Source organism: Dermacentor andersoni, chromosome 3, assembly GCF_023375885.2.
Source record: "Dermacentor andersoni chromosome 3, qqDerAnde1_hic_scaffold, whole genome shotgun sequence".
Classification (NCBI taxonomy): domain Eukaryota; kingdom Metazoa; phylum Arthropoda; class Arachnida; order Ixodida; family Ixodidae; genus Dermacentor; species Dermacentor andersoni.
In genome coordinates this window covers 32,084,003-32,111,769 of record NC_092816.1, presented here as the reverse complement: position 1 = coordinate 32,111,769, position 27,767 = coordinate 32,084,003, and the positions used below count along the sequence as shown (strand labels likewise).

The window sequence follows — 27,767 nt, the reverse complement described above, 5'->3', positions numbered from 1 at the left end:
TCGAGCCCCGAATCCTCTTGTCGGTTTGCCTTTCATTCAACAATGTGTGCACACAGCGGCGCCATCTCCTTTCTTGTTTTAAATATCCGTTCGCTTTCTTCAATTCCTCCGCCTTCGCGCAGCGATGCGCCGTTCCCTGCCGTTCCACGTCGCGAACGCCCGTGTTTACGGTCCGAACGGTCGAGCCATCCGCGCTGCACCGCTCGCAACACAAAGTAAGCAATCTAGCGCAACCGACGTGCGAGAGTTCGAAACAAGTTTCTCCGCGGCCAGCAGGCCAAAGTCCGGCAGATAACAAAGTAAGAAAGAAAACGCTGCGGCCAAGACTCCGAAACTCTTCAGAGCCCACCGCTCCCGAGTATATATACCGCGGGAACTTCCGATGGCCAATTCCAGGGAGAGCCGAAATGCGGTTAAACTTAATCCCTTCTTATAGCGCTCACCCCATAAGCAGGAGGCCGGGCTCTCTCTCTCTCTCTCTCTCTCTCTCTCTCTCTCTCTCTCTCTCTCTCTCTCTCTCTCGCTATGGTCGAGCGAAAGAAATGGAAAGAAGAAAAGATGTTATACAAAAGGGTGAACGGGAGCAACGACGTCGAACAACTGGCTGTGGGCCATGTGTCGGTGCGCCGCCAAATCTCGTCGAGGATCCCTCCACCCACCCCGCCCGGTGCTCGAAGGTCCGCACGTACCGTAAACGCCCGTGTAAGAGCAGCATATTTTTTTTTTACAACTCAAGATACTGCGAAAGAATTTAGGGTGTGGATATAACGGAAGTCACAACAACATTACGCGAACTCCGTATGTTTTCTGTGTTAGTAAGAACATTTGGCATTATTCGATTGGAAACCAGCATTTTATCAGAAACTGTTGTTCTTCATTAGCCGCTCAATCGAAAAAAAAAAAATATTAACAAATTAGTAAAAAATTTAAAAAGCAAGGCAACAGAGCAAAAGAAAGACAATACAATATATAAACGACAAAACGCTATCAAAACCACTATACATACTATAAAGAGCAACAGTACGTATTCTTTGTTCGTAGGAGCTGTCTGCCCAGTAATTATCATTTTGTTGTAACAAAATCATCATTACACAGCGAGGAGAACACTGGCAAGTATGAAACTCACCTACATACGAATATGAATACGGCTCCAACACAACTAAGCTACACAAGTTTGTTTTCGTCACACGACAACATATCTTCGGCTCCTATAGACGGCGGCGTAGTTTCATGCGCGGTTCAATGTGTAACAAGAAGAAAAAAAGGGGGATTATATAGTTGGCAGGTGACCGTTGTGGCACTGCGCGAGTACGGCTATTATTTGAGTTCATACGGTACTTCTCCCGCGCCACTTGCGGCCTCCGCGGTCAGGCTTCCTCGAGCGGGGCCGGGGCGCTAAGTCCGTCGTAGGAGTTTGTTTAAGAGCACTTAAAGGCTCCGCCACCGTACAAATGTAGGAAAGCTGCCGTCCCCTCCAGCGCCAGCTTTGGCCGCAACGTTGAAGAGCAATTGTAAGTCCGCTTTCCGATGGCCGGGTATTCGCTGACAAAATAATAATAATAAAAAAAGAAATCAAGGGGGGCGGCGTGCAGCGAAGGTGACAAAAAACTGGCACTTCGAGTTTAGCCGGGAGAAGTCCGTGAAAACAAAACAAAAAACAAACAGCAAAATACATGTCCGGCCAATCGGAGAGAAAGGTCAACAAAATGAAAGAACGTCAAATAAATAAAACGAAAAAGACACTTGGACGTCGCGATTAAATACAAGAAGACCTACTCCTTGGTGTTTCCTTGTTTCTTTCCTTTTTTTTTTTTTTTTTTTGTGCCGGAGCACGACACAGGAGGGCGATTACGCCGATTTAAACAGGTCGCTCAGCTCAACACACTCCTAAAATACGCGATAGCGTTTATATATAAATGCTATCGGTTCACGATCACGCCTTTGCGCCTGCCAAATTGTCGCCACAGCTGGCGTCCCTCGATATCGTCACCGCATTTGACAGAGAATTTAAAAGGAAATCTCAGAAATTCGTCCGCGTAACAGCGGGTAACGAACAGGGAACCCACGACCACCTGGACATGAAATTCCGGGTTGTTTTGCGGCAAGGAAGGCAAAAGCGCGGCTAGGCAAAGAAAACAGATAAAAAAGAAAGTAATGAAATAAGGAAACTGCGAGACGGCTGACATGTACATTCAAATTGTCCCTTGTTTCGGCCTCGCATTAATTTGGACCAGCAAAGAACGGCACACGAGCGTTTATTTTATTTCTCATTTCGCTCCCATCGGAATGCGACCGGAAATCGAAGCCCCGCCTTCGCGCCCAGCAGCAGAACACTACAGCCACTAAGACACCGCGCCGAGTCCTTCCAGAATGGCGCACCGCGCGTACGTGAAGAGAAAATCCCAACACGAATGGCTTCGCTCGGAGTGCACTGTCCTAGAACAGCAAGTATACAGCGGAGGTCCCGAGAGATGCCCAGAAGAAGGCAAAGAGACAAATTTAGGAGCCGACTAGACAGAGAGAGAGAGAGAGAGAGAGAGAGATGGAAAGGGAGTTCTCATCCGAGACCGGACGGGACACGAAAGCACGGTGCACGCAGCACAGACAAGGCCTCGAGCTACCGCAGCACACGTTGCGGCTCGACAAAAGGCAAGCGTACTTATCGCTCTATCCAGTACGCGGGGAGTCGCCGAACTAAGTTCACGGCAAGTTAGCCCGAAGCTCCGCAGGCCTGCAGCAGCCCGGCAAGTCCCAGCGGCGGCCTTCCTCGAGTTCCGATTAGGGACACCTACAAGTCCGTTCCCATGACGACTGGAGAGGAGGGAGCGAGACACTGCTTCCAAAGCCAGCGGGGGTGAACGATTGGTCGTCACGCGCGGCTGACAGACGGATGAACGCAGGGCAGGCTTCGACCTCGTCGCTCTCTCCCGGGGCTGAAGGGGTCGGACGTGGAACGCCAGGCATCTATCTCCTCCTTTACTTAACGATCGGCCTTTCCCACTTGAACCTTATAGCGATGGCGAACGGCGGCCCACGTTGGTTCTCTTAACCTTTGTTCCATTTTTCTTTTAGTACTACTTTTTTGGGAAAAGTTCAAGACGCCGCACTCGCCACGGGAGCGCAATAAATCAGCCCCGGGCGGAAGACATAATGGGCGCATCCTACAGGCGACGGGAAACGCCGAACTATGTGCAGGCGCCGCCTGCGCAATGTTTTTCTCGGCGGTTTCTGTAAGAAAAGCACGGTCATACCAGTTCCTAAAACCGAATATATATATATATATATATATATATATATCGTGAGCATTATTCATACGCTTCATCTTTTCATCTCTCCATACTCATCCTCACCCTTTTGGGTCCGTTTCGTGGGGTTCTCGCTCGAGAGAATGAAGAAGCGCCTGACGACTTAAGCGTTGTCTCACAAGTGGTGGCGTCTGCTCTCCGACCCCGTCCTCAGTCACTCCGATGAGAACGCACCAACTTGTTTCCACACCGACGCTAGTGGCCACGGGATCGGTGCTGTCCTTCTACAGCGTGATACCACTAAACGAGAGTTGTTGCTTATGCCAGTCGCGCATTAACGACTGCCGAACAGAACTACTCGATAACTGAGCAGGAATGTCTCGCTGTAGTTTGGGCCATACGAAAATTTCGGCCATATCTTTATGGAGGCCACCTCACCGTCATAACCGACCATCACGCCTTATCGCTGGTTGTCGTCACTGAAAAAAAAAAAAGATTGTCTGGACACCTTGGTCGCTGGATGCTACGATTGCAAAAGTACGATTCTGATGTTGCGTACAAGTGTAGAAAAAAAGATCGGGATGCCGAAGCTCTGTCTCGCTGCCCCCTGCCACTATTGCCTTCGAAGACGTGTCTCCATTGCTCGCCACTTGATGATGAGACTATGTCTCCACTTACGCTATTACCAATAGCGGTTACTCACATGCTATCTTCCATTCACGCCACTCAATTCGCCTCAGGTCAACGTTCTGATCCATACTGCAACCGCGTTATCCAACGCCTGTGCGGAATTTCTCCTGCACCAAATGCTAGATTACGTCGACAAATGCGACTACTTAAACTCGAAAACGATGTGCTGGACCGCTACATTTACGACACCGACGGACACCGCTGGGTACCTGTTCTTCCACGTTCGCTGCGCACACAAGTCCTTGAAGCCTTTCACGACGACCCATCTGCTAGCCACTTGGGTTTACACAAGACATATAACCGCGCTAGGAGCCGTTTCTTTTAGCCAGGCATGTCTACCTTGGTGGCGAAGTACGTCACCCATTGCGTCCAGTGTCAACGGCGAAAACGACCGACTTCGCCTCCTGCTGGCCTTTTACAGCCCATCCCATGTTCCGAGACACCTTTTGCCATTGTTGGGATATACCTGCAGGTCGGACCTCTGCCCATACCGCCAGCAGGTCATCGACGGATCGTGACAGCTGTGGACCATCTCACACGGTACGCAGAGACCACTGCTCTACGCTCAAGTTCGGCTTCAGACGTTGCCGCGTTCTTTCTGGACGCCACTGTGTTGCGTCATGGTGCATGTCGTGTACTGTTGAGTGATCGCGGCAAGACTTTCATGTCAATTATGATCGAAGAAGTACTCGGAGCTTGCGGCACAGTTCATAGGACGACATCCGCATACCACCCTCAAACAAATGACTTAATAGAGCGATTTCATCGTACACTAACGGACATGATATCAATGTATGTCGGGCCAAACCACGACAACTAGGACAAACCTTTATCTTTTGTGATGCCTGCTCACAACACTGCTATCCGACGAACTACCTGGTTTACGGCCGTTCACCGGACATTCACCATAGACGCCGCTTTCTTAAATGCCCCAACTGACACCTTGACCAGTATACCCGAACAGTTCGTCTCGAGACTTGACGAGTGTCGCCTACGTGCTCGCCTCAACAAAGAAGTCGGTCAGCTAGATCGCAAGTAACGTTGCGACATCTCTCGTCGAGACGGCTCCTTTCGTCCTAGGGAGGAAGTGCTCCTTTGACGCCCATTCGTACACCCGGATTGTGTGAGAAGTTTGAATCACGCTTCCTTGGACCCTACATTATTACTGAACAAGCATCACCAGTGAACTATCGTGTTGCTTCCGTTGAGGTTTCTTCGGACCGTCGTTACCGTGGTTCGGAGATCGTTCATGTTTCGCGCCTCAAACGATTCTTTCGGCGTTTCCTTCCTGGCTAAAGCACGGCCTGGCTGGCCGCATGCACGCGCGGGGAAATTAGTGTGAGCATTATTCATATGCTTCTTCTTCTCATCTGTGCATATTCATCATTACCGTTTTGAGCATGTGTCGTGGAGCTCTCACTCTAAAGAGTCTGACGGCCTAAACGTATATATACAGGGCGTTTCCACGTCTTTACGCTGGACCCGACGTAATAGAATGCAGCAAGAAAGACGACGAAATATTGTGAAGACGTCTTTACAAACGTTCCGGCTGGCTGGCTGTCTATCTCTCCCCCTCTGTGTGTATGTGTGCACACACTCGTGAATGTGACGTGAAACGTACACATCCACGCAGCGACGAAAGTATTGCTGCTTTAGTTCTACCTCGTTTTGCTTGGTAACTTCTGCACGGAAGTGGTTCATTGTACTTTTCCTGGAAACAGCAAAGTGAATCTATTGAACATATCTGTGGGAACGGGCGTCTGTCACAGGTCAGCCTCATCAATCAGAGCAGTTCGACACGCCGCTGATCATCTCCACATCACTTAGGACTGTGCGCAGCGTACAAAGAACGCAATGGTCACCGAGCACCTTTGCAATAATGAGAAAATATATTTAAAAAAAGAAATAACCGCATAACAGCTCTCCATTTTAACGGATTCTTAAAATATAAGCGGTGATAGCCGATAATTAGTGATGGCTGCGAGAAAGCACATTCCAAATGTAATATATCTCTGTACTGACGCGATTTTTACAGCGCGAACAAACCGACAGTTGAAGCCAACGTAGTAATTCCATGTAAACCAGCAAGCTAACACATTCAGCCACAATTACGGTCACGAAATGAGTACTCAATTGGAGAACGCGCCGTACAAGGGTATCTCGAGCAAACACATTCACTCTAACCGCAGCCGACGCGCCCAACCCATATTAAACCGAACAACGTAAATTGACCAATTCAGAGGCGTTCAGCGAGCAGGAGCCCGAACTAACCACTTGCATTAGTAAGATAGTGGTATTTGTTTCCTTGTGTCCTCGTTTTCTTCGAGCTGTTGAACCTCAGTTCTAAATTCCAGTTGCAAAATGGCGGAGGGCGAAGTAAAAAGATCTCAGCCCGACCAAACCCGCCGCGCTCGCAATTAAGCGACGAGTTGCGAAATAGCGTATATAAAGCGGCAGCGCGATCGCAGATCCGCGATTCAGGCGTTTGAAACCCCGATTGCCTCCGTCTGCGGTTCAACTATATATGTGTTACGGAAAGCTTTCGGAGATGTTTCGCAAGGCGCAGACTGCGCTACATTCCCGTATAAGACTGGCGTTCGCGAGGGAATGGGCGGAGCTCAACAATGAAGCAAAGTAGGAGGAGGGGGGGGGGGGGGTGTAACGGCCCGTATTGCTTGAAAAGTATGAGATCCGCTGTGCAACGCTCACACTTATATCTATATATTTATATTCTTTTTTTTAAACACGTTCGTAACGCCCCCCGGAGATTACAAACGTTCGTGCGAGAGTTTCGCAACCGCACCGACTCTCGCGGAATCGAAAGCTCGGAGCCCGCCGTAAAGGCGACGCATAGTGAGGTATATACCATACATCATCGCGTCGAGCACAACGCTGCCTTTCCCGCCGTCCGCTAAATCTTGAGCGCGTACAGACACGGAGAAATCCCGTAATTATACGTCACGCGCTCCCTCAAAGCAACAAAATAACGAACGATTTAACAGCCGATCAGTGTCTCTTCTTTATTTTTTTTTACTCTTTCTTTTTTGTGATCGTTAATACGACGACTGAATGTACCATGCACTGCCGTATTCGTGATGGAAAGCAATAGAGCGACGGTGGAGAAGAGAAAAAAAAAGGGGGGGGGGGGGCGGGGGAACCTGCCGCAGTGGCTGTATACAGTTGTGACGCCTAATACGACGTCGTGGGTTCGAAACTCGACCGCGGCTGTCGGATACCGATGTGGGTGGAATGCAAGCTAGAGTACCGTGCTTTGTGTGCACGTTGAAGAAGCCTCAGGTTGTAAAAATTAAACTGGCGTCCCCCCCTACGGCGTACGTCATAACCAGATCGTAGTTTTAATAATAATAATCATGGGGTTTTACGTGCCAAAACCACTTTCTGATTATGAGGCACGCCGTAGTGGGGGACTCCGGAGATTTTGAACACCTGGGGTTCTTTAACGTGCACCTAAATCTAAGTACTCGGGTGTTTTCGCATTTCGCCCCCATCGAAATGCGGCCGCCGTGGCCGGGATTCGATCCCGCGACCTCGTGCTCAGCAGCCCAACACCATAGCCACTGAGCAACCACGACGGGTGATCGTAGTTTTGGCACGTGATACACAAGAATTGAACTGGATGGATAGTACCTACATCGCCAAGTCCAAACGAAACAGAGAAAAAAGAAAGTCGCAGTTTCGGCCGAAGGGCGAACCATCGATTGCGATAGCAAATTAGTGGACAGCTATAAGAAGTAAGGCTAGTAATATTATCGGCCGCATGAACCTGCAAACATATAGGCATACTATACTGGCGGACAGCTTTCTGCGGTTATGAAGTGAAAGCTACGGGCGCGTGCCTGCTGCACGTGTGTTACCGCGCCAAGTAGTCCGGCAGCGCTTGACAATGCTTTTGGTTGCTCGGAACGGACGCTGACTCTACGCAGTTTCCACGTGCGACGGTTTCGCGTTTCCCCAGACGCGGAAAAGAAAAGCCGCAAAAGAAGTAAACCTTTACTCAGTGGTGTGTGCTGTCTTATTTAACTGTAGCTAATAAGGTGTTTACGTTTCGTCTTCCCCAGCCTAAGCTACCATGGATTAAAATGCGGGACTCTCTTCAGAAGTGCTCTCACTAGTGCGCTTGTCCCTCCTTAGCTTCCCTTCATAGCCAAGAAAGTCGTCCGCGGGTATAATTAATTTAACACGCATGGTGTCACGCGCGCACAAGCCAACATACACCAATATTAGTCGATGACCGCGGAAACTCGCTGTCAGAACGCTGCAGTGAGGAATCGCGGCAGCAGCAGCGAGAGAACCGACCTTCGCACTGCGTTTCGCATCAACGCCAACTACGCCTTGCAAACACAGCGGAGCGCGGATTCCGTACACGTCGCAGATGGCTTTGAATATACAGCGGCCAGCGGCCGGGCGCGCGAGGTCGCCCGGGCCGCCCAGAGCGGAACGCAACCCCCCTTTCCCTCCCCTCCCCCCAAAGCTTTGCGCGCGACGGAAGGCGGCACGCTTCGTTCCCGTTTTCGACCGATGTGTGCGCGAGATCGAGCTGCGATCGCCGGCTCACCCTCGCATGCTTTCACTCGCGCATACAGCATACGGCGCGCCGTGACGATTTTATCGCCCGTGGACTTTATACGAAACCTCAAGGCGACGGCGACGCCGATGGCAGAAATGCACCTGGCGTGTCCATATAATTGCTATCACAATAAAATAACAAATAAAAACGCGCAACAACAGGCAAAGTGCACTGAATGTTGTGCCGCATCCAGACGCAAGCGGTTAAGCGCTTTCTTTTTCAAGGGCCACTAAAGAGAGAGAAAAAAATTATTTGAGCTGTGTTAGTAAATTACGCTTCTAGAATATAAAGAAGTAATAATAATAAAATAACAGTAAAAAGAGAAAAGGACTACGATATTTTTCCTTTTCCAATAATCATCCTATTATAGCGAAATTAACGGATATTTATTTTTGGGATAATATCTTGTCACCGTGAACTGATTTAGTATTTATCTTTAGTACCCATTATAATAAAGTCACGTTCACGCTGCTGGAAATACAGCAGCTCGGATAGCAACAACGGACGTGTCGCGACGACGCACAAATTACCGCTATATTTTTTTTCCTCACTCCGGGAACCCATTCTTGGCCTTTACGAACCGCACTTCCCAGACACCGCTACGTGACTGTCGGTGCACAAAATGCGAGAACCGTATACATGTCCGTGAGAGAATAAACACACAAGCGGAAACAGCGAGCGAATCGTCCAAAGGAGAGCAATTTATTGTAAACACCAGTACAGATACTAGAGAGAAGAGACGGGGGGGGGGGGGGGGGGGGGGGCGACAGGCGATAATTGCTAGTGAAAATCGCCCCGGCGAATTCAGGGCCCAGCGCTACGGGCGCGGGCAGCGGTGGCCGCGATCAATGCAGTGCCCGGACTAGTACACCGCCACGGCTAAGGTCCGATCGAAGGACGCAACCTGCTGGTTTTTAGATGGAAGGATGGCGGCAGGATGGAGCCACGGGATGGAAGTGGAGGAGAGGGGGAAGGGGGGGACGAAGAGTACCGGCGAGAAGAAAGACAGCCAGGCTGCAAGAGGCTGGCTTCACCGCGGTGCTCGAAGGGCCGACGCCAAATATCGTTTCCTCGAAGTGACTGACAGACGGGCAGGTTACGAAAGGCATTGCCCGTGCAGTCCATATAATACTGCCGGAGATAAAAGAGCTGCAAGGAGGATGGAAAGACTGCTGAGAGGAGGGGAAGAGCAAGTAGAAAGATACCGAAGTGGACGACCTGCGCGGCCCGAGGGCGGGATTCGAGCTGACGGGCATCGCGAGGAGCTGGCGGTTGCAATTATGTGGGAGCGCCGTTGCGGCCTCCGAATGACACGGCCGGGTCTGCGATCTCGCCTCGCGCGAACGAGAGAGAGAGAGAGAGAGAGAGAGAGAGAGAGAGAGAGAGAGAGATACACGCAGAGCCAGGGAGCACCGCGAGTTAGGGCCGCGTCGCACACGCCAGGAAGTGACAAAGGCGTCATTCGAACGACACAGCCCTGGTTCTGCGGAGTAACGGGAAATTTACGAAAGCACCTCTGCAATTACGATGGACGTCTCTCCGAATGAAATTATAGCTCGGCTGCTAAAAAAAGAAAGACAATACAGCGCAGCTTTTCATATAGCAAAGCAAAAAAAAGGAAAAATAAACAGTAAAGGTTGGAAAAACGGCTGCTGAGAAAAACGGATATGACGAAATAAAGCTTCGCCTGCGTGGTTATGCGGATTACGCAGAGTTATGCGCAAATCGTGCCGTCTCAAGCATATAGTTCTGTCTGCGTTTCAATGAAGTTCAATGAAGTTCAATGAAGTTTCAATGACTCATTCTTTAATAGAGAGCAAGCGATCGAGTCGTTCAGAGAGAGAGAGATGTAGGAAAGGAGCAGATGGGGCTGCTACACCACCGTGCAGGTCAGGAATACTACACCTGCGATACAGGTTGCGCGAGGACTGCAAATGACATATACAGTGTGTTTTCTTTTCTTTTTACTTTCTTCCTTTCTTTTTTCTTTCTTTCTTTCTTTCTTTCTTTCTTAGCTACAACAAACATTTAAACATTGTTTGTGGCAGATAGCAAGATTCTAACACTTGATCTAAATTAATCGATGAGGGCGGTCATTACTTCTACAAGAAACCCAAATGCTTAACTGAATAATTAACATAATTACACTAATTACCTATGTAATTAATTATTTTAGGCCACATATGTTGATCTACGACTTGTAGCTAGTGAGTTCGCAAGGCGTATGCACTTGGAACGAATTCTCTGGACTGCACGAGTTTCGGAATATTAATTTTCCAATCTGTCCGACGAAATGCACTGGTGTTCTAGTTACTTTGGTGCTTCAATGCATAAAACGGCGTTTTCTTAAAGGAAGTTACTGGAACGCCAATGCATTTCGTCGGACACCTTGAAAATGAATATCTCGAAACTGGTGCAGTCTTGAGAATCCGTTCAAACTGGATAAGCCTTGCGAACTGACCGGTTATAATTCGTAGATTTGAATATGTGCGACAACGGCTTTTTGTCCCAGCCACTGTCGCAACACCTCACTGTGTCGCTTTGAAAATTCCATGGGTGTGCTCGATACTCTTCTAGCTCTTCCACGCGACCACGCGACGCTGACTTCCTTTTTGTTGTTGTTGCTCTTAGTGGCGAGGGACACTTTCGTCTGGTATCACAAAAGCAGACACAAACCTGGTAAACTGCGTTGTCGAACTGTGCTGACAAAGTGCGTTCACAAGTCCCTTTCGACACAGGTCCTGCTCTCACAACGCAGCGAAAAAAAAAATCGACACGAAATAAAAATAAAGGAAGGTACGGGGAGCCGAAAACCCAGCGCAGCCAGATTACCAAGTAAAATATTTTGCCGGAAAGCAGTATTCGCAGGTTGACACCTCCGAGTTTTTGCGAATGGCAAAAAACGACGCGCAGGCACATTGGTTACTTATTATTACCGCGCACGCATCGCAATCTTAAGCATGTTTAGAAAAAAGCTTCTCAGGACGTCGGATGCACGCGAGTCTGATCTCGTTGCAAATCAACAAAGAACAAAAAGAAATGTGAGGGCGCAGCAGAGGAAGGACGCCGATACCCTAGCTCTCCTTCAACAATCCTCGCTCTCTCGCGCACACTACGCACCTCAACATAATGCACAAGAAACTCCCGATGCGTGTTTTCCAGTGCACCCGTCACAGCGGTGAAAAGTGTGGGTGCAACAAACGACGCCGCGGGGCTCAATGCGTTATAAAAACACGCCTCCCGCCCCCCACAATCCGCCCCCCCCCCCTCGCTCGCCCACGTCTTGCGGTGCGACCAAACTTTCCGCACATGCAACGGACCGCGTGCGGCTGACAACCAATCGTGCCTTGTCACAGGCGAGGGCTAGCGAAACCAAAATAACAATAATAGGGGAGGAAAAAAGGAAATGCAAACAAGAAAGTGAAAACGGCCTTGTCGAACGAACACTTAAAAGCAGGGTTAAAGTGCGGCGGGCACTATCCCAAACCTCGAACATCATCTTGCTCGGCGTGATCAAAGGCATTGCAGCAACACAAAGGAGGCTCTTTATAGCGCGTTTCTTTCTCTTATGTTTTTCTTTCTTTCGATCATTTTATTACTTTTCTTTTCGAAGCTTGCTTCATGCACTCTTCGTTTTCCTTACATAGTTCTCAAACAAAAAGAAGGAAAGCAAAAAAAGCCGGTGGACCTGATGTTTGATCATGCATTGTCCGCATTCGCGTTACGTTCTTTCAACAGACGACGCTGTGTATACCGGTTCCGAGACTCTATCACATACTTGAAAACCGCACGACGTGTATTCGAGAGTCACCGCGAATCACAAAAGATTGAAGGATCCAAATTACGCTCGGCGCATTGAGTCGAAACTCAATTGCTGCTGACCCGGGGAACAAAGAAATGGGGGCAAAAAGAAGAGAAAAAAGCGAAATTTTACGTGAATCAATGGTTACGAAAGCGGGACATCTTTATTACAATTATTTTTTCCGCCTCTTCGTATTGAGACCTCAAATCACCGTCACGAGTGCGCGCCGAAAATGAGCCAGTTTGTGATATAGAAACGGGTTTGAAGAGCGGCATTTTTCATCAAACCTGCGCTAATTTGCCCCCCCGAGTTCCCCTCACACTGTTGTAAAGTTCAAGGGTGCCTTTTGAACAGCCACTGCGATCATTTCCTCCACTTTGGAAAACGATTCGTTCACGAACTCTTCACAACGCCCCTATTGTGCCGACAATGTGCCGGTAGATCCAACAAAAAAGAAGTCTTCGTCCCATACTATTCTCATTGACTACCCTCAACCACCGCGTAATGAAAGCATTGCGCGAGATTTTTCTGTTTGTGCGTACGAATTTTTTCGCGAATACGCGCCCATATTTTCCCCATTCAGACTTCTACGCCATAGAGTACAATAACAATGACACAGAAATGCATGGAAAATGCTTGTGATCATTACAGTACTTTCAGCTGCCCTAAAGTCTCAACGTTTGCGTTGGATCACACGTAAACCTGTTTTAACTGCAAGAGGGGCACGAAACGTGTACGTCTAGAGAAACAGCACAGCGCACACGCTGAGTTTCCACTGCCGAGCATCTTCCCACTCACAACCTTTCAATGTTAAGGTGCTTTTCAGGTTTTACAAAGGACGTTTGCCAGCCACAAACGCACTAACCACACTCTTCCCACTCCCCTCCCCCCCCCCATGCTCCCCTTCCCTTATATTTGTAAGGAAGGGAGGAGACGAGGCGACGCCGCCAAAGCGTCAGCCGTAACCTTGAGCTGCTTCCTCCTATTCTCCCTCCATGAAAACACCGTGTACGTGGGAGACACGCTAGACAAGTTTAGAAAGCAACCCAACCACTCCTCTTGTCCGTGGGCGTGTTGACGTCGTCTATCGCGCCCTGAAACGTTTGCGACTAAAGTCTCAGGCCCAAGCACTCTTAAAACATATCTATAATATTCAAAACACGCAAACTGTTTACTTGCATGCTTCCAGTCAACGTCCAAGCAAAACAGCCGCATCTGATTCTTCCTAAAATGCACGCCAGTGAACGACTTCCAAACATATGCTAGCGAACCTCGTGAATATGCCTGCTCTTGTCCATCCCCGCCCTCTTGCACTACACTCATGCACTGCTGCTTCTACACTACCTTGGCTACCGTACGTCAGCATCGGTGCTCCTTTGTTTCTCTTTTTCCCATGCGTGTTTGTGTGCATGCGCGTGTGAGAATTGACCTAAATTACCCCTTGGTATCATTCATACATTTGATCAAATCACACCAAGAATTTGCTTGGAGGCTAGCCTTGATTATGCGGCGGAACTTCGTGCATACACGCGCACGCGCACACGCGCATACTGGCAATCTTCGCCGCAAAACAAGTCATGATGTGGCGGTGCATCCTTTACAGGATTAAACTGTACACGCCAAAGGAGCGGGCCTCCACAAAGCAATATAACAATACGTTGTGCTGAAAACGGAGTAACTATTTTTTCAGTTGGGTCTTCATGGTGGCGCGCTCGCGATGGTGTTGACTTGCTCGTTGTGATTTCTCGGAGGATTACTCGGTCGATACTGTACTCGGGTTGCAAACAAAGGCTCGCAATCCGCTTTCACAGCGATGTCTTGTTTTTATTTAGCTACAGAGTTCCTTATTACATTTCCAGTCCTTATTTTTATCCTAAATAAGCTGCTCTTCAACTACCTAAGAATAAATCACAGCGCTGCAGTCACGGCGCTGCAATCACGGACATGTCACGTGGTATTTTTTTTATTATGATTTCGCCGGCATCTGCAGTAAGCGGGAAAACACTAATTAATGCCTAATAGATAGAAAGTTGGAAAATGTTTAATCGGACGTTTTGCGAAGCACTCTACACCTTTCTAATAGGAATTATTTGCCTGACTTCGTTGCTTCCGAAGCTGGTTAATTATTCCCGACTAATTCTGCAATTAAGCAGAATACAAAAAATAGCATGACTTACTCCATACAATAGTCAGCAATATGCATTTGGTCGCGTCGTCTTAGAGCGCATCGGCACATTTTTGAACTCTGGCTAAAGTTAGCTGGGACACCCTGTATATTATAGAGGCCCAGACAAATGCCGTCAAATCACCCCTCAAACGATGTCTCGCACGGCCATGTCATCGACACTCCAATACAGACAACTTCGTTTGCCGTAATCCTTCTCTCTCAGCTGTTTCCAGTGAAAGTGTCCCGATCGTGTACGACGTCACTGCTAGGAGTGCTAAGGCCTCTGCGAAAGTTCATCAACGCCTGGAAAGCGCAGCGCAATCACCTCACCGACAGCTATGCAATACTGTCAATCCACAACTCGAAAAACAAAATTGGGGGAATAGCTTAACTTTCACGTATGCGAATTACGCGGTTTGGAATCGAAAGTACGGTTTCCTGTTTGCAAGATCCGTCCATTTAATACACGGACCGGCCTGCATGCAACGCAGCTAGTGACAATAGATTCCGGTCTTGCTCGGTTATAACGTATATCTCGATCGCATCGAGAGGTGCGTACGCAATGCCTTCTCAACCTAACCTAACCTGGTACGGTAGCTAGCCGGGCGAATTGGTACATCCGGATAATTACTAATAGCGCGCACATCAAACACGGACAAAAGAAGACAGACAGTTTGAGTTGCAAGCCCATTATAAACGCACACGCGTAATCTGGACGAATTAAAATTAATATGCCCGCCTCATTTCAGAGACCTACCTAATCAATGAATAGGGTGACAGGTGCGTAAGCCAGTCGTCACTCGCACTAGACAACAAGAAAAAAGTTTTTTTTTTAGAAGTATCTAAGCGTTAAAATATCCCATCACCTTGTTTTACAGCTCTTCTCTGTCTTGTTTCGCTTTTGGTTGAGGGAATGTACGGTGCGCGACAGCACGCATGTGTGAGATTTTCTATTTACATGACTGTTTGTAAGCAATAAACTTTTAGTCTTGAGTCAGCGCTCGTGTTACATCTCTCTCCTTTGTCCGTGTTTGATGTGCGCGCTGAAAGTAATGACCTAATCTAACCTAACCATGGGCGTGATCTCAGATAGCTGTTCGAAATGCGCGTTCAGTCTGCGTTCAGTTTCGCCTTGCGCGACTGGCCTAGGCCGCGCCGAGGGGCGCGACAGAGGGCGTCGGCGCGGCCTAGGCAAGTCGACTGAGGCGAAATTGATCGCAAACTGATAGCGTGTTTCTAACAGCGATCTCCGATCGCGTCCATAAAAACTCGTTGAGAGTGGGCGAGCAGGCCAGGAGGCATTTCACTGGCTTATAGGTGGTATGTACTGACGTCATCGACGCCGCCACACTTTTGCGCAGTCAGCACGGTGAAACGATTATCTCAAGCAACTTATCTTATTAGCAATTTGTCAACTTATCTCCAGCAGCACAGTCACTTCGAAGCTGCGAGTAAAGCTACAAAATGGCGTACGTGTCCTCACGTCAATATGCCTTAGTTTGATAACTTCACAACTGCCGAAGTGCGCAGTTTCATTTTCGCGTTCTAGGCTTTCATCCTCGTCCGTCCGTCCGTCCGTCCGTCCATTCTTTATATTTTCTTCAAAGCTGAAAACTTACTCACTTGAACACAATTTCCTGAGCAGTTACTAGCTCTTTACGCGTCGTTTCGGCGATACGGAGAAGTTCGTTATACATATAATTTGAAAGCTCAGTCACGTTCTCCGAAGCACGTTGCTCCTTCGACTCACCGAAATAAATATCCGAGATCCAAAACACTCGGTAACGTTCGGTTTCAGGACGTAGATCACCGAAACGAATTCCCAGCCTCGCAGAAAATAAAAACGAACAGGTAACAAACAAGAAGACGCGCTACGCGCTGCTTGAATTCTCTACTGCGCAGATGCTCGCACGTGCGAGCAAAAACGAATGGAGGATGTTCTTCGGCGGGAGTTCACATCTGGCAAAACGGCGCACAACGATTCTGGGAAAATGCGCAGCACGCGCTTGGCCCAGAAACTCAAGTAGACCAATCGCTTTGAGAGGGATGGAAAAGAAAGGAGGAGGGGGAGGGCAGAAGCAGAGTAGAAAGGAGGGGGGAGGTACTATATATCTACTATATATGTGTCGTAGCCGACGGGCTCCGAAACACTCCTTCACTGTTCTCAAGAACAACGCTTTCTCTTATCCTATTTATTCTGTATTCTTTTCCTTTTTTTTTTTTCGTACTTGCCTCATTTCTTCAATGTAGAGCGCCCTCGACAAAGCGACGGCGGCGCCTTAAGTGTTATAGAGACGAAATTCTCAAGTGCTGTCAAAACAAGGTCGGTGCACGGGATCGAAGGAGAGCGACAAAAAAAAAATCAAACGTATCGACGGAGACCCCCACGCGTACAGCAGAGCCGCAAGAGCAAAAACAACGACGGGAGAGAAATCTCCATTAGCGAGAGCGAGGACCTCGGATCGAAGAGGAATTGAAAATAATTGCGCGAAGCGTTGGTCCGATTCGGGCCTATCAATCTTCATCCGGCTGTCTGGGCCGCGGCGACGGTGGGACAAAGATTGGTTGAAGGGCGCGCTGGCTTCGCTCGAAGCGAGCCGGCCGCAGTTGTGTGAGCGGGGCTTGTGTTTTATCAGCCGAAGATGATGCCCACTAAGCGAGAACGAACGGCGACCTGTCCGTAACCTTTAGTTCGAGTTGCAATGGGACCTCTCAAATGCGTTTTGTGAAGTAAACGGCTTCAGAACATAGACGCAAAAAACGACAATAGCGACAGTATGCTAACCCAGCATTTCTTCTCAAGAGAGAGAGAGGATGGGTGGGGAAAGCGTTTAACACGCCACGTTTTATAGAATAGCATGGTCAGTGATTCGCTGAACTTGACAAGAAAAGGTCCAATGAACGTAAAAGCCACGAATAACTTAATCATAGAGCAGATGACATGCATCAGGCTTCTATAAAACACCACAATATCTGTAAAAGAACGGTCACGAGGCTTCAATAGTCCTTCATATTTCTTGCAATATACGAGTGAGTGTTACAGTGTATGTCCCTAATTTCGCTCCGACGTGTGACGTTTCATTCATGTATAAAAAGAATACGAGACATCTGCACTGTATACGTTTTACCAGCGCACTGTAAAGAAATACGGATAGCACAAGCACGCGAAGCACGCACTATACCCACCCTTCTCACGCGCGACGTAACGCGCACAACGGGAACGAACTCTTTACAACTTGTTTGCTGTGCCGCACTTCTACAGGCATATTTTCGGCATATGTGTAGGAAAGTAATGGAAACAGCCCCGTGGCGGGCGTATCATAGCATGCCATAGCACGTAGCACAGCACGACAGTAATTTAAGACGGTCGTTATCGTTCCACCATTACCTCCTGCCGCAGAACGTGCTCGGTAGCATAACGCGTGAACAGCAGGGCAGCAACGCAGCGAATTCCAGGCTGTGACGGAACACAAAAGCGCATGAATGACACCTCACCGACTGAATTGACCGACCGAACTGATGTCGATGTACTGCGCAGGAGCGTAGAGAAGTAGCAATGGTCCGTAACCACGGAACATTTGTTACGAACATTTGTTACGCAAGAGCGTCAGATCATAGACCAGCGTTTGAACGTCCGCAACTACACCCAACTTTTTTTTTTATGTACACATCCTTTGAGGCTTATCTTGTCTCCAAGCAGCAACGCATCGTGCGTGCGCCTCCTTTCTTCTTTTAGATGCATGATATTTAAGAGATGTTGGCGTCGTTAGGTGGCACCGGCTACTCCTTTCTAATTCCTTTGCGAATGGGCGTCCTGTTCTCCTCCTACAGCGGCGGGCACGTCCGCCTTCGCCGAGGAGGGCGATTCGCTGGCGTATACTGCTCGCTTGCCTTGCAGTCGCTATAAGAGTACAATGCACGCGCGCCTCGTTCGCAGGTGCAGCGGGAAGGGGGTGCCCGAGAAAGGTTCGGCCCCTGGGGAGCCGCGCGGCTCGACTACTGCCCAGCAAGAGGAAGCAGCCGGACAGGCGAGGAAGGAACCAAGGGGGGTCCATGTCGTCGCGGCTCCTGGCGTGCTGGCTGGCCCTGGCGGTGGCGCTGACGCTGCTGCTGTCCGAGGCGCAGGGCGCCAAAGGCCGCGGAGGCAAGCGAGGCCGGGGCCGCATGCGCTCCTCCGGATCGGCGCGATACATCTTCTACACGCACCCCAAGCGAAAGGAGTACTACGACAACCCGAACGTGAGTGCACGGCGCCGAACGACTCCCGCCCTCACCACCCCGCGCACGAAGCCCTTCCTTGGAAATTACGCCTGATGATGAGTAATGTAAAACCCTTTTTCAATTGGGGCGGCCACAAATAGGTGCCCAGCCTGTGTGAGCTACTTACGCGTTACTGTATCGTAACGCCGGAAGAAGTATTCGAGCTAATAGACTGGGAAGGCTTAGGAGTTCGGATCAACAACAAACATCTTCACAACTTTCGGTTTGCAGACGACATTGTCCTATTCAGCAGCAGTGGGAGTGTGCTGCCACAAATGATTGATCACCTTAACGGAGAAAATGTAAGAGTAGGGTTGAAGATTAATGTGCAGAAGACAAAGGTAATGTTCAATAGCTTGGCAAGAGAACAAGCATTCACGATCGCCAGTCAGCCTCTGGAGTCTGTGCAGGAGTTCGTTTATCTAGGTCAATCGCTCGAAGGGGACCCTGGTCATGAGAAGAAAACTCACAGAATAAAAATGGGTTGGAGTGCATACGGCAGGCATTACCAAATCATGGCTGAGGGCTTACCACTGTCGTTGAAAAGAAAAGTGCACAATCATTGCATTCTATCGGAGCTAACATATGGTGCAGAAACGTGGAGGTTAACAAAGAAACACGAGAGGAAATTAAGGGCTGCGCAAAGAGCTATGGAACGAAAAATATTAGGCGTAACGTTAAGAGACAGGAAGAGAGCGATGCGCATCAGAGAGCAAACGGCGATAGCAGATATTCTGGTTGTCATTAGGAGAAAAAAAAATGGAGTTGTACAGGCCATTTATTGCGTAGGAAAAATAACGAGTGGACCATTATAGTTACAGAATGGGTGCCAAGAGAAGGTAAGTGCAGTCGAGGACGGCAGAAAATTAGGTGAGGTGATGAAATTCATAAATTTGCAGGCGCAAGTTGGAATCAGCTAGTGCAAGACAGGGGTAATTGGAGATCGCTGGGAGAGGCCTTTGTCCTGCCATGCACATAAATATAGGCTGATGATGATAATGATGATATTGATATCATGACCTAGAATTCTGCCGCAAGATACCATTAGATCTCTTGAAAAGTTACCTATATGCCTCTGACAATCCCGTCCCCACCTCTTCCCTGCTTTTATTCGTTTTATCTTTTCACCAATACTCCAATCGTCTCTTGCTTGTCTACACCGCTGACAAGTTGACGCTACCATCAGCTTTAACTACGGCGTTTCATGAAGGTGGACGTTCCTTACAGTTACCGATGGATATCTTGGCATTCCTTTAGAATGTGCCGAGTTGTCTCCGGATTTTTCTGCAGCAGACACAAGTCTCATCCTGTTGCGAATATACGTTGATTGAAAAACTCGCAAACGTCTGAACCCCCATCATCGCCAATGTAATTTATTTAGGACAAAGGCTTAAAGGATTTCCGAACAATAGCGATCTCCAACAACACCTGACCCCGATAAGTGCATGAGTGAGTGAAATAATTTTATTTCGGTCCAGCCTAACCCTCATCATTCGAACCCATATCGTCGTTTGCCGGTACTTCGACCAAAAAATCTGCTGCTTTGCCCTGTCTTTATTATAGCGAACCAATTAAGCCCAAACTGGAAAACTCGAATCAGAACAGCAGAATCGTAAGGATTTGCTTGAAGTAGGCGATGAATTACTACGCTTGATTAGAACTTAGATGTGCGATACGCCGTTCGTTTTCTTGGAATGCAAACTGCCGCTTTCAAGCAGAATCCATCAACCAGATGCTTTAACCTTTTCTGTTCGCGACTGAACTGCGTTCGTACTCGCGTTTCATTTGTCCACAATAGATTACGTGCACTTTTTTTTTTTGTCATCGTGAATTAGATTCGCGCAGCACCGTTACCGCTTGGAAGGTTTGTACGCATAGAGGACAAAGCTTTCCTCCCTCGAAATATACTTACGCAAGAGAGAAAATGCGTCTGCATATGTCTTTTATCGCTTCGTCTCATAAAAGGAACAATCATTCATATAATTTTCAGTTCGCATTCGACTTCCTCTTCCTTTTTTAATAAACTTATTTTCTGCTGCATTCATACACTGTTCTCCTCCACCCCCCCCCCTCCCCCACCCCCTTTATGTTTTATTAGTCTAACTTTCCCATTATGGTATGGTTCCTCAAACACAACCTCATGGTTTGCGCTTCTTGCTTTTCTCCTGGCATGAAAACGAAGGAAGTTCGCTCGTTTGGCCACGCACTCACAACGAAGCCGCCCCGGAGATCACAGAGTAAAACGCCCGCTCTCGACAAATAGGCGTACAAAGGCTGGTCTAAGCCAGCAGCGCAGCGCTACTATAACACCTCGGGGCGGGCCCCAAAATGTGAAGAGCCGCCAAAAGCAAGTGTGCTCGCTGGTCAGCAGGGGCCACGGATGTTTCTGACACATATTTCGCAAGAGCTCCTATTAAAGCGTCTAGAGGCGTCGTGCACTTCCAAAAACCTTACGACAGCTAGGCCCATCTCCATCAACAATTTCTGGTCATCGGGGAAACAGCAGCAAAAAGAATGAAAGAAAAGAAAATGCTTCCGTGCATTCACCACGGCGTCGATAGAAGTACATAAAAGCACGTATAACTACATGAAAGACAAAAAAAAAAAAGAACGGTTCCCGTTCCGCGGTGACGGAGGCGGATAAAAAGAGGAGTTGAGCGTAATGAAGGAAATCTCGAACGGAGAAATAATGGCTTAATAGGGTCATCACCTTCCCGCTCCTCAACAACACCCCCCCCCCCCTCCCCTCGCGCTAGACCTGTGCTGACACCTTTCCCCCTTTATGGGCAAGAGCGAATAAAATGTTTTACTCGCCGCAAAGTACCCCCTGACCTCCCGAACCCCCCCCCCCCCCTACCCCCTGGAACGAACGCTCGGTCGAGGAAAAACTGAGAAAAATAAAAAAAAAGCGACGAATGCGGGAAAACATTCAACCAACCAAAAAGAACCGAGTCCTTCAACGTTTTGCTAACGGGCGCAATAAAAATCGTAAAACACTGCAGCTTCACTCGAAAGTGGCCGAATTACGACGTCGCCTGCCCCCTTTCTTTCTCCCTTCCCTTACGCGCTCCAGCCTTCCGCTCTGATACCCCCGGCATACGCCCGCTGTCATCACGGTCGTTCGTTCCCCGGGAGAGTCCGGCTCTCCAAACAGCCACATCGCCGCTCTGGGCAAGCAAAAAAAATAAAAAAGCAAAAGCAAAACAAACTCCCGCGGAACGATGAAGCAGGGAGGAGAAACGAACTGTCTCATTAGGGACCGTGGTATACGCCGTCGCAGAGAAAACGGGACCTTTACGGGCGCGCGGCGTCGATGAAACGACGAAAAAGAGGGAAAAAAGAAAGAAAAAGACGAAGAGCAAACTGAGAAGTAAAGGGGGGAAAAACGTTTACGTATCGAGCAAGGGATCACAATAAAACCGGAAGTTGAAACAAGTGAGAGGGTGAAAACGCACAAAAGCCAACAAAGAAAAAAAGGGGGGGAAAAACAAGCAATGAGAGACAGACTAAGTATACGGTCGTTCCCGTAAAACACTACGCCCAGATGTCGCACCTCCGGCAGGAACCATCTTTCATGGAAGGCGGAGGAGGGAGGGGGGAGGAGAGAAGTGCTCCCCACGCTCCCCTCTTTCCTTTTCTTTCGTCCTTTTTTATCCCTAGAATTCCGCGCCCTCCTCCTACCTCCTCTATCCTCGTTCGAGAGGCAATCGAGGCAAAAGCAGGTATGCCGCTGGCGCACCGACAACGCAGGGAGCTAGAACAACAGGGAGAGTAACAGTAAGAGGGAACAGGGACACCAGCGGGTGTTGAGGGAGCTACAGGGAAAAGGAAAAACGAAAAAAGGGAAAACTGGGGGCGCTTTTGTTACACCGCGGCCCAAGGCGACGAACGAGTGAGTGACGCGCCCGAGAACTCGGCCGGCTCCACTAAATACGGTCCTGATCACCGCTGGGCCGCCGGGGGCGCCGAGATTGCCCCCTTTTTTTTTCTCGTGCCCTGGGGTGCAATACTATATCGCCGCTTTTCCCCTTCACCCTATCCCTCCCTGCTACCTCCGGTGCCGTGAGCACTACTGCTCTTGGACCCCCGTATATGCACGCTAGTCGTCCGTTCGACGATGGGGACGCAATATCTGCACTCGCCGGGCCGATCAACCTCCGGCCTCTCCTCATGCTGTCAGACGCTCCTGAGCTCGAGTGGCTTCTGAAGAGCGGGAGGAGGGGGGGGGGGGGGGGCGTCATTGTTTCACAACGCTATACAGTGGAACCACCGGTTCGCTGTCGAAAACCAATTGGGACCGAGCTAAATTTTATCTGCTTTTTTTTTTCTTTTCGTATAAGGCGAGGTGGTCACTCCGGGATGTACTTCAGCCCATTATAGGTGGCCTCAATAATGAACGATTTCGTAACCTATCGACAAAGGGCTCGAACGTGGAAACGTCGCTTCGCTAGATGGCGTGAATGGCCTTTACGATAATTGATTCACTGGCAAGCACTCGCAGAAACCGAAATATTACATGTGAGAACTCTTACTGGTGAATATTTGCCATCGGCGCCCCATCGACCTTTTTCTTATTCCGTGTAAAAGGAAGCAACGTATAGGAATGAATAACAACTCTGCCTGCAAACCGGAAACTTCTATTGCCGATGACGGCGGAACTAATTAATCGCCAGAACAACGCAGTCATGTGCGCTGTAGCTCGCTTGTCTAGCTATGTATAATACCAGAGGTCATCATATACACCCCGTGCCCACTCGGAGAAAGCGCGTTCCTGGCGCGTAAGAGCGGCAATGAGCGGCCCAAAAGTCACTGCTGGTCACATTAACGATCCCGTTTTGTGCGCACGGTAATGTCCAAACAAACCTTTTTCTTGCAGAGGGGAGAAGAGTTCGGTCGGTACGAACGTATAAGTATTCAGTGCGGTTCGTGCTCGCTGTGGCGATCTTCCACATTTGCTACCTTCATTTGTCTCACGACGGTTCCTTTGAGGATGACGCATCAACGTGAGCAAGGAGCTTCGCACAGCAGACCTCACTGCAAAGCAGTAAAAGTCATTATGTAAATTTATGGCCTCGCTCAAAAGCTCCTGCGCCATTTAGCACGTTAGCTCTTTCGGCATCGAAATTCTTCTACGCAGCGAAAGGAGCTGGCTTCTTCGTTCTGCACGGCCTTCAAAGAACGGCCCTGTAATCAATCAGCGTCATCTAGTACGGCTACATTGAGCAAAGCTGGTTACTTTGCGGGCCAAAAAGCAAGAAGTCTGGCTTCTCTAGTTGGATTCAATTCAGCTACTTCCAACATCAGTGTCACGCATCGAAGCATATATAGCACACGATAAACGTGCAAGTAATGTTTAATTCGGACTCAGAGACTTATTTTGTTTTGCACCCTGCATATGTCAATACGACATTATGCTTTACGGTACAGTGTACATCATATCTCCGGTGTCTATACTCGGCAAGTAACCGCGAGTTACTTTCATGAATGTTACAATTTCACCGTTTGCTACCAGACTTTCTCTTCCAAACAATGTCAAACCGAACCTCTCGCTTGACCAAATTAATAATCTCCGCATGGCGAAGGTCCTGACCGCACGAGCGTTCCAAGCTGCTTAAGGCAAAATACAGAGAGAAGTGTGTTACGCTTTTAAAAAAGGCTTTCCTTATCATTTTTCTTACAGTACAAGTACCGGTGCATGTCCTGTATTTTCACGCAAAGGCTACCTTCCTCAAAAGGTGCACTTAAACTATACTCTTGACGCTATTAAGCCTGCCCCAAGAACGCTTGCCTCGTTATTCTCCGCCAAAAATTAGCTACCCTACACTTCAGCATTTGCCGTTCTGCCCCTCTCCCCTTCGCAGACCTTTATTCCTTAAAACCAAGAAATACAACCATACCTCGAGACTCTGCTAAGGAGAGTCCGTGAGTGAGAGAGAGAGAAAGAGAAATAATGCTTTATTATTACTACCGGACGTAGATATCACGACTAGCCAATGACATAACGCTGAAGAGGGACCAGTGGCACAGTAAATATAAAACAATGTCTGAAATAACGTTAGAAGGGCGCGACCTAAAACTCTCATACGGCACGCTGCCATACCGGTACTACGCTCGTAGATACAGTCGGTCGTAGCAACAGCAGCAACAGCTGCCAGAAGATAAGAAAATGAAAATGTAGTAATAACACCGACAAAGAGAAGAGCTTCGTCGAGCGAAAGAAAAGTTCATTTCCGGCCCTTAATTTGTCGTCTAAGTGCTCTTCGTTCTTCTTCATTTCTCCAGCGGAGTACATCAATTCACCTTCATTTCTCTCTATTTTTTTTTTTTTTCGCTGGAAGAGTTGCTCTCAACATACCGTATAAAGGGCGTGCAAGGAGGAAGAAAGCAAAAACAGGCCACTAAACAAGGCGCGATCTTACGAGCGGCGGAGCCTTCGCTCTGCGGTCACTAATGGGTGCACCGTTCCATTCGCCGAATCCGCCGCGGTGCACGCTGGAAATGCCGGAAGAGCAATACGAAGAAAAAAAAAAAAAAAGATGGGGCAAACGCGAGGCGGGGAAGCTTACAAATTGCGGATACCGCCTTGCCGGAATATTGCACCTCCGAGAGCATGCAACCTAAAGTGAAAAACCGCGGCGAATTAAGGGTTAACGGACGCTTAGTGAAACACGTCAGAGGAAGACGCAAAAACAGAAAGGTAATAGCGGCGGTGCTGCGAAAAGGTCGTCATTTGTGGCACGGTACACATACGTAAATCGTTTCTTCTGGCTATAGGCTAGCATACAGCCTCTGCTCAAAGGCAGTAACGTTATTATACCGTGACTGTTACTATACTGTGAATCACATTACGTGAGAGCATGGACTGGAAACATTGAACATAACAAAGAGAACGCCATAAAGCTCATTCAGAACGTAACCTTCGCTATCTTCGCTGTGGATACTATGCCATTCAGAGACAGCTATTACGTCCGCACCGGCTACAAGACCACCTAGCGTTCCGCAACACTATGTGTTCGTTACGGGTGTATCTACACGTAAACGAACTCACTTGCAGAGCACGTTGTTTTCTTTCTTTTTGAATAATGGCGCAGCTATTGCAACGCTCAAAGAAAACAAAGAGCGCACGTACATACAACGGAGCGCGTGCAAATAAAGACAAGATCCGAGAGATGCGACGGGTCAGTTCGAGCTGTATGAATACATGTATATGCAATATATGTCTCACTAATTAGTCCAAATAAGCGCAGTATTGATCGTCCATTTTTTCATCGACTGGTTGATCGGTTGACTTTAACTCCCCATACCAACAAGTAGACTACGAAATACGCCGAAGTGGGGCGTTTCAGATTAACTTTGACAACTCGGGGTTCTTTGGTTTTCGCACACCACCCCTGTCAAAACGCTGCCGCCGCCGGCTGGTGGCAACCGAACCTGTGGCCTCGCAGCAGAACGCCCTAATGAGTCCCCGCGGTGGGCGTAACACATTGTTTCCTTGAGCCAGACTACCAAGATGTATGTCAAAGCAAAAGGGAGAACAGCCTGGCGCGCCCTCGAATTCGAGATCAGAGACGAGAACAGCGGCAACCTGCGGCGTCATATGTGATGCAATTCCCCTCTCCCTCTCTCTCTCTCTCCTGAGGTCGACGTGGTGCGTGCAGTGACCTCTGCGGCCGCTCCGCCTTCTCCGCTGTCCTATCCAACGTTACTCCCAGCGTTGCGCAAAGCACTAGTGCCGAATTTTTGCGCTCGCACAGACGCACATTGCTTTTCGTGCGGCGCATTTCAGTGTGCAACCCGACTTCCGAGCTCTACTCCTGTCGAGACACGATCTGCATTTCCTAACCGAGTTAGCACCCAGCGACCACACTGCTTGTTAGCTAACATCTCCATTCCACGCGCTTATCTAATAAGTTAGCAAAGAAGGGAAAGAAAACTGAAGCCTGCAGATGTGACTCCGTAAACATCTGCACCGCCATACGGTATAATGCGTTCATGCGGGACCCGCGGAGCAAAAGCATTTTAGGTCAGGCTTGCAAGCGAGAGAGAGAGAGAGAGAGAGAGAAAAGAAAGACGAACGGAGAGAATTGCAAGAAGGGCAGCTTGAACGAGAAACGATGGGAGCAACAAAACCGTCGGGAACAAGGGTGGCGACAAACGAGGGCGTAGAGAAGATATTGTGAGCAACGGAGACAAATGCACAGTTAGATAAAACAAACATGGGCTGGGCCACGAAGAAAGAGACATCCGCGAATAACGAAGCGTTGAAAAATAAAATAGTGACGAACAAAGTGGCACGGGACTAAGCTGTAACAAGAGAGAGAGAGAGGCAATAATATGCAGCAGGCAACGGTGAACAACACGCACTATGAAGCAAACATAAGGGCCAGCTATATGCGTGGCTGACACGGCCAAGAACGGCTGACTACGGGGAGTTGTTTATTGACCGTGACAGACGACATAGAAGACCTATTGATGACGAAACTTAAGGTACACGAGCGGGGAAATGAAAAGGAAAAAGGCGAGGAGGCAGGATTCGGTAGTTGGGAAACACACCACAGTGGGAGGTCTGAACTAGCGTCACAAGGGGAGCGAACGAAAGAAAAAGGGGAAAACGAGTAGAAAATAAGAAATAGAGGCGCCGCGGGACGGGAGATAATGGGCGAAGAAAGCCGATGCCCCGAGTTCCCTGTCAGCCAACTCCCTTTCGGGAAAACAGGCGCGCGTGACGGCGGCAGTGCGGGGGGAAAGAGCCTCTCTTTGGGGATAAGGAAAGGATAAAAGGAAGATTCGGTCGCGTAGTATGCACTCTCACGCATAAAGAAGAGCCTACGCGCGTCGTGCAACACAAAGGACGACGCAGGAGCAACGCAGCGCGCTGATTAGACCGAAAGAGGGAGATACGGAATAGGGAGGGAGGTCACGCCCGCGGGCAGCACACGTATACGGCTCCGGTTTCGATTCGCACCCGGTTGCGGCGGCACGTACGGCTGTCACCTCCTCTCCTAGGAATGCCCG

General features: G+C 48.9%; 2 protein-coding genes across 3 annotated transcripts in view; one reads left to right on the top strand and one right to left on the bottom strand.

Moving 5' to 3' along the window:
* Positions 1-27,767, bottom strand: part of Plod (procollagen lysyl hydroxylase) — a 175,936-nt gene that overhangs the window by 100,890 nt on the left and 47,279 nt on the right. The window lies entirely within an intron of this gene.
* LOC126520871 (immunoglobulin domain-containing protein oig-4-like) overlaps positions 1-27,767 on the top strand; it is a 48,350-nt gene that overhangs the window by 15,681 nt on the left and 4,902 nt on the right. Inside the window, exon 2 of the mRNA XM_050169673.3 lies at positions 18,430-18,731. Coding sequence (XP_050025630.1) covers positions 18,546-18,731 — 186 coding nt within the window. The 5' untranslated portion in view covers positions 18,430-18,545. The remainder of the gene's footprint in view (positions 1-18,429; positions 18,732-27,767) is intronic.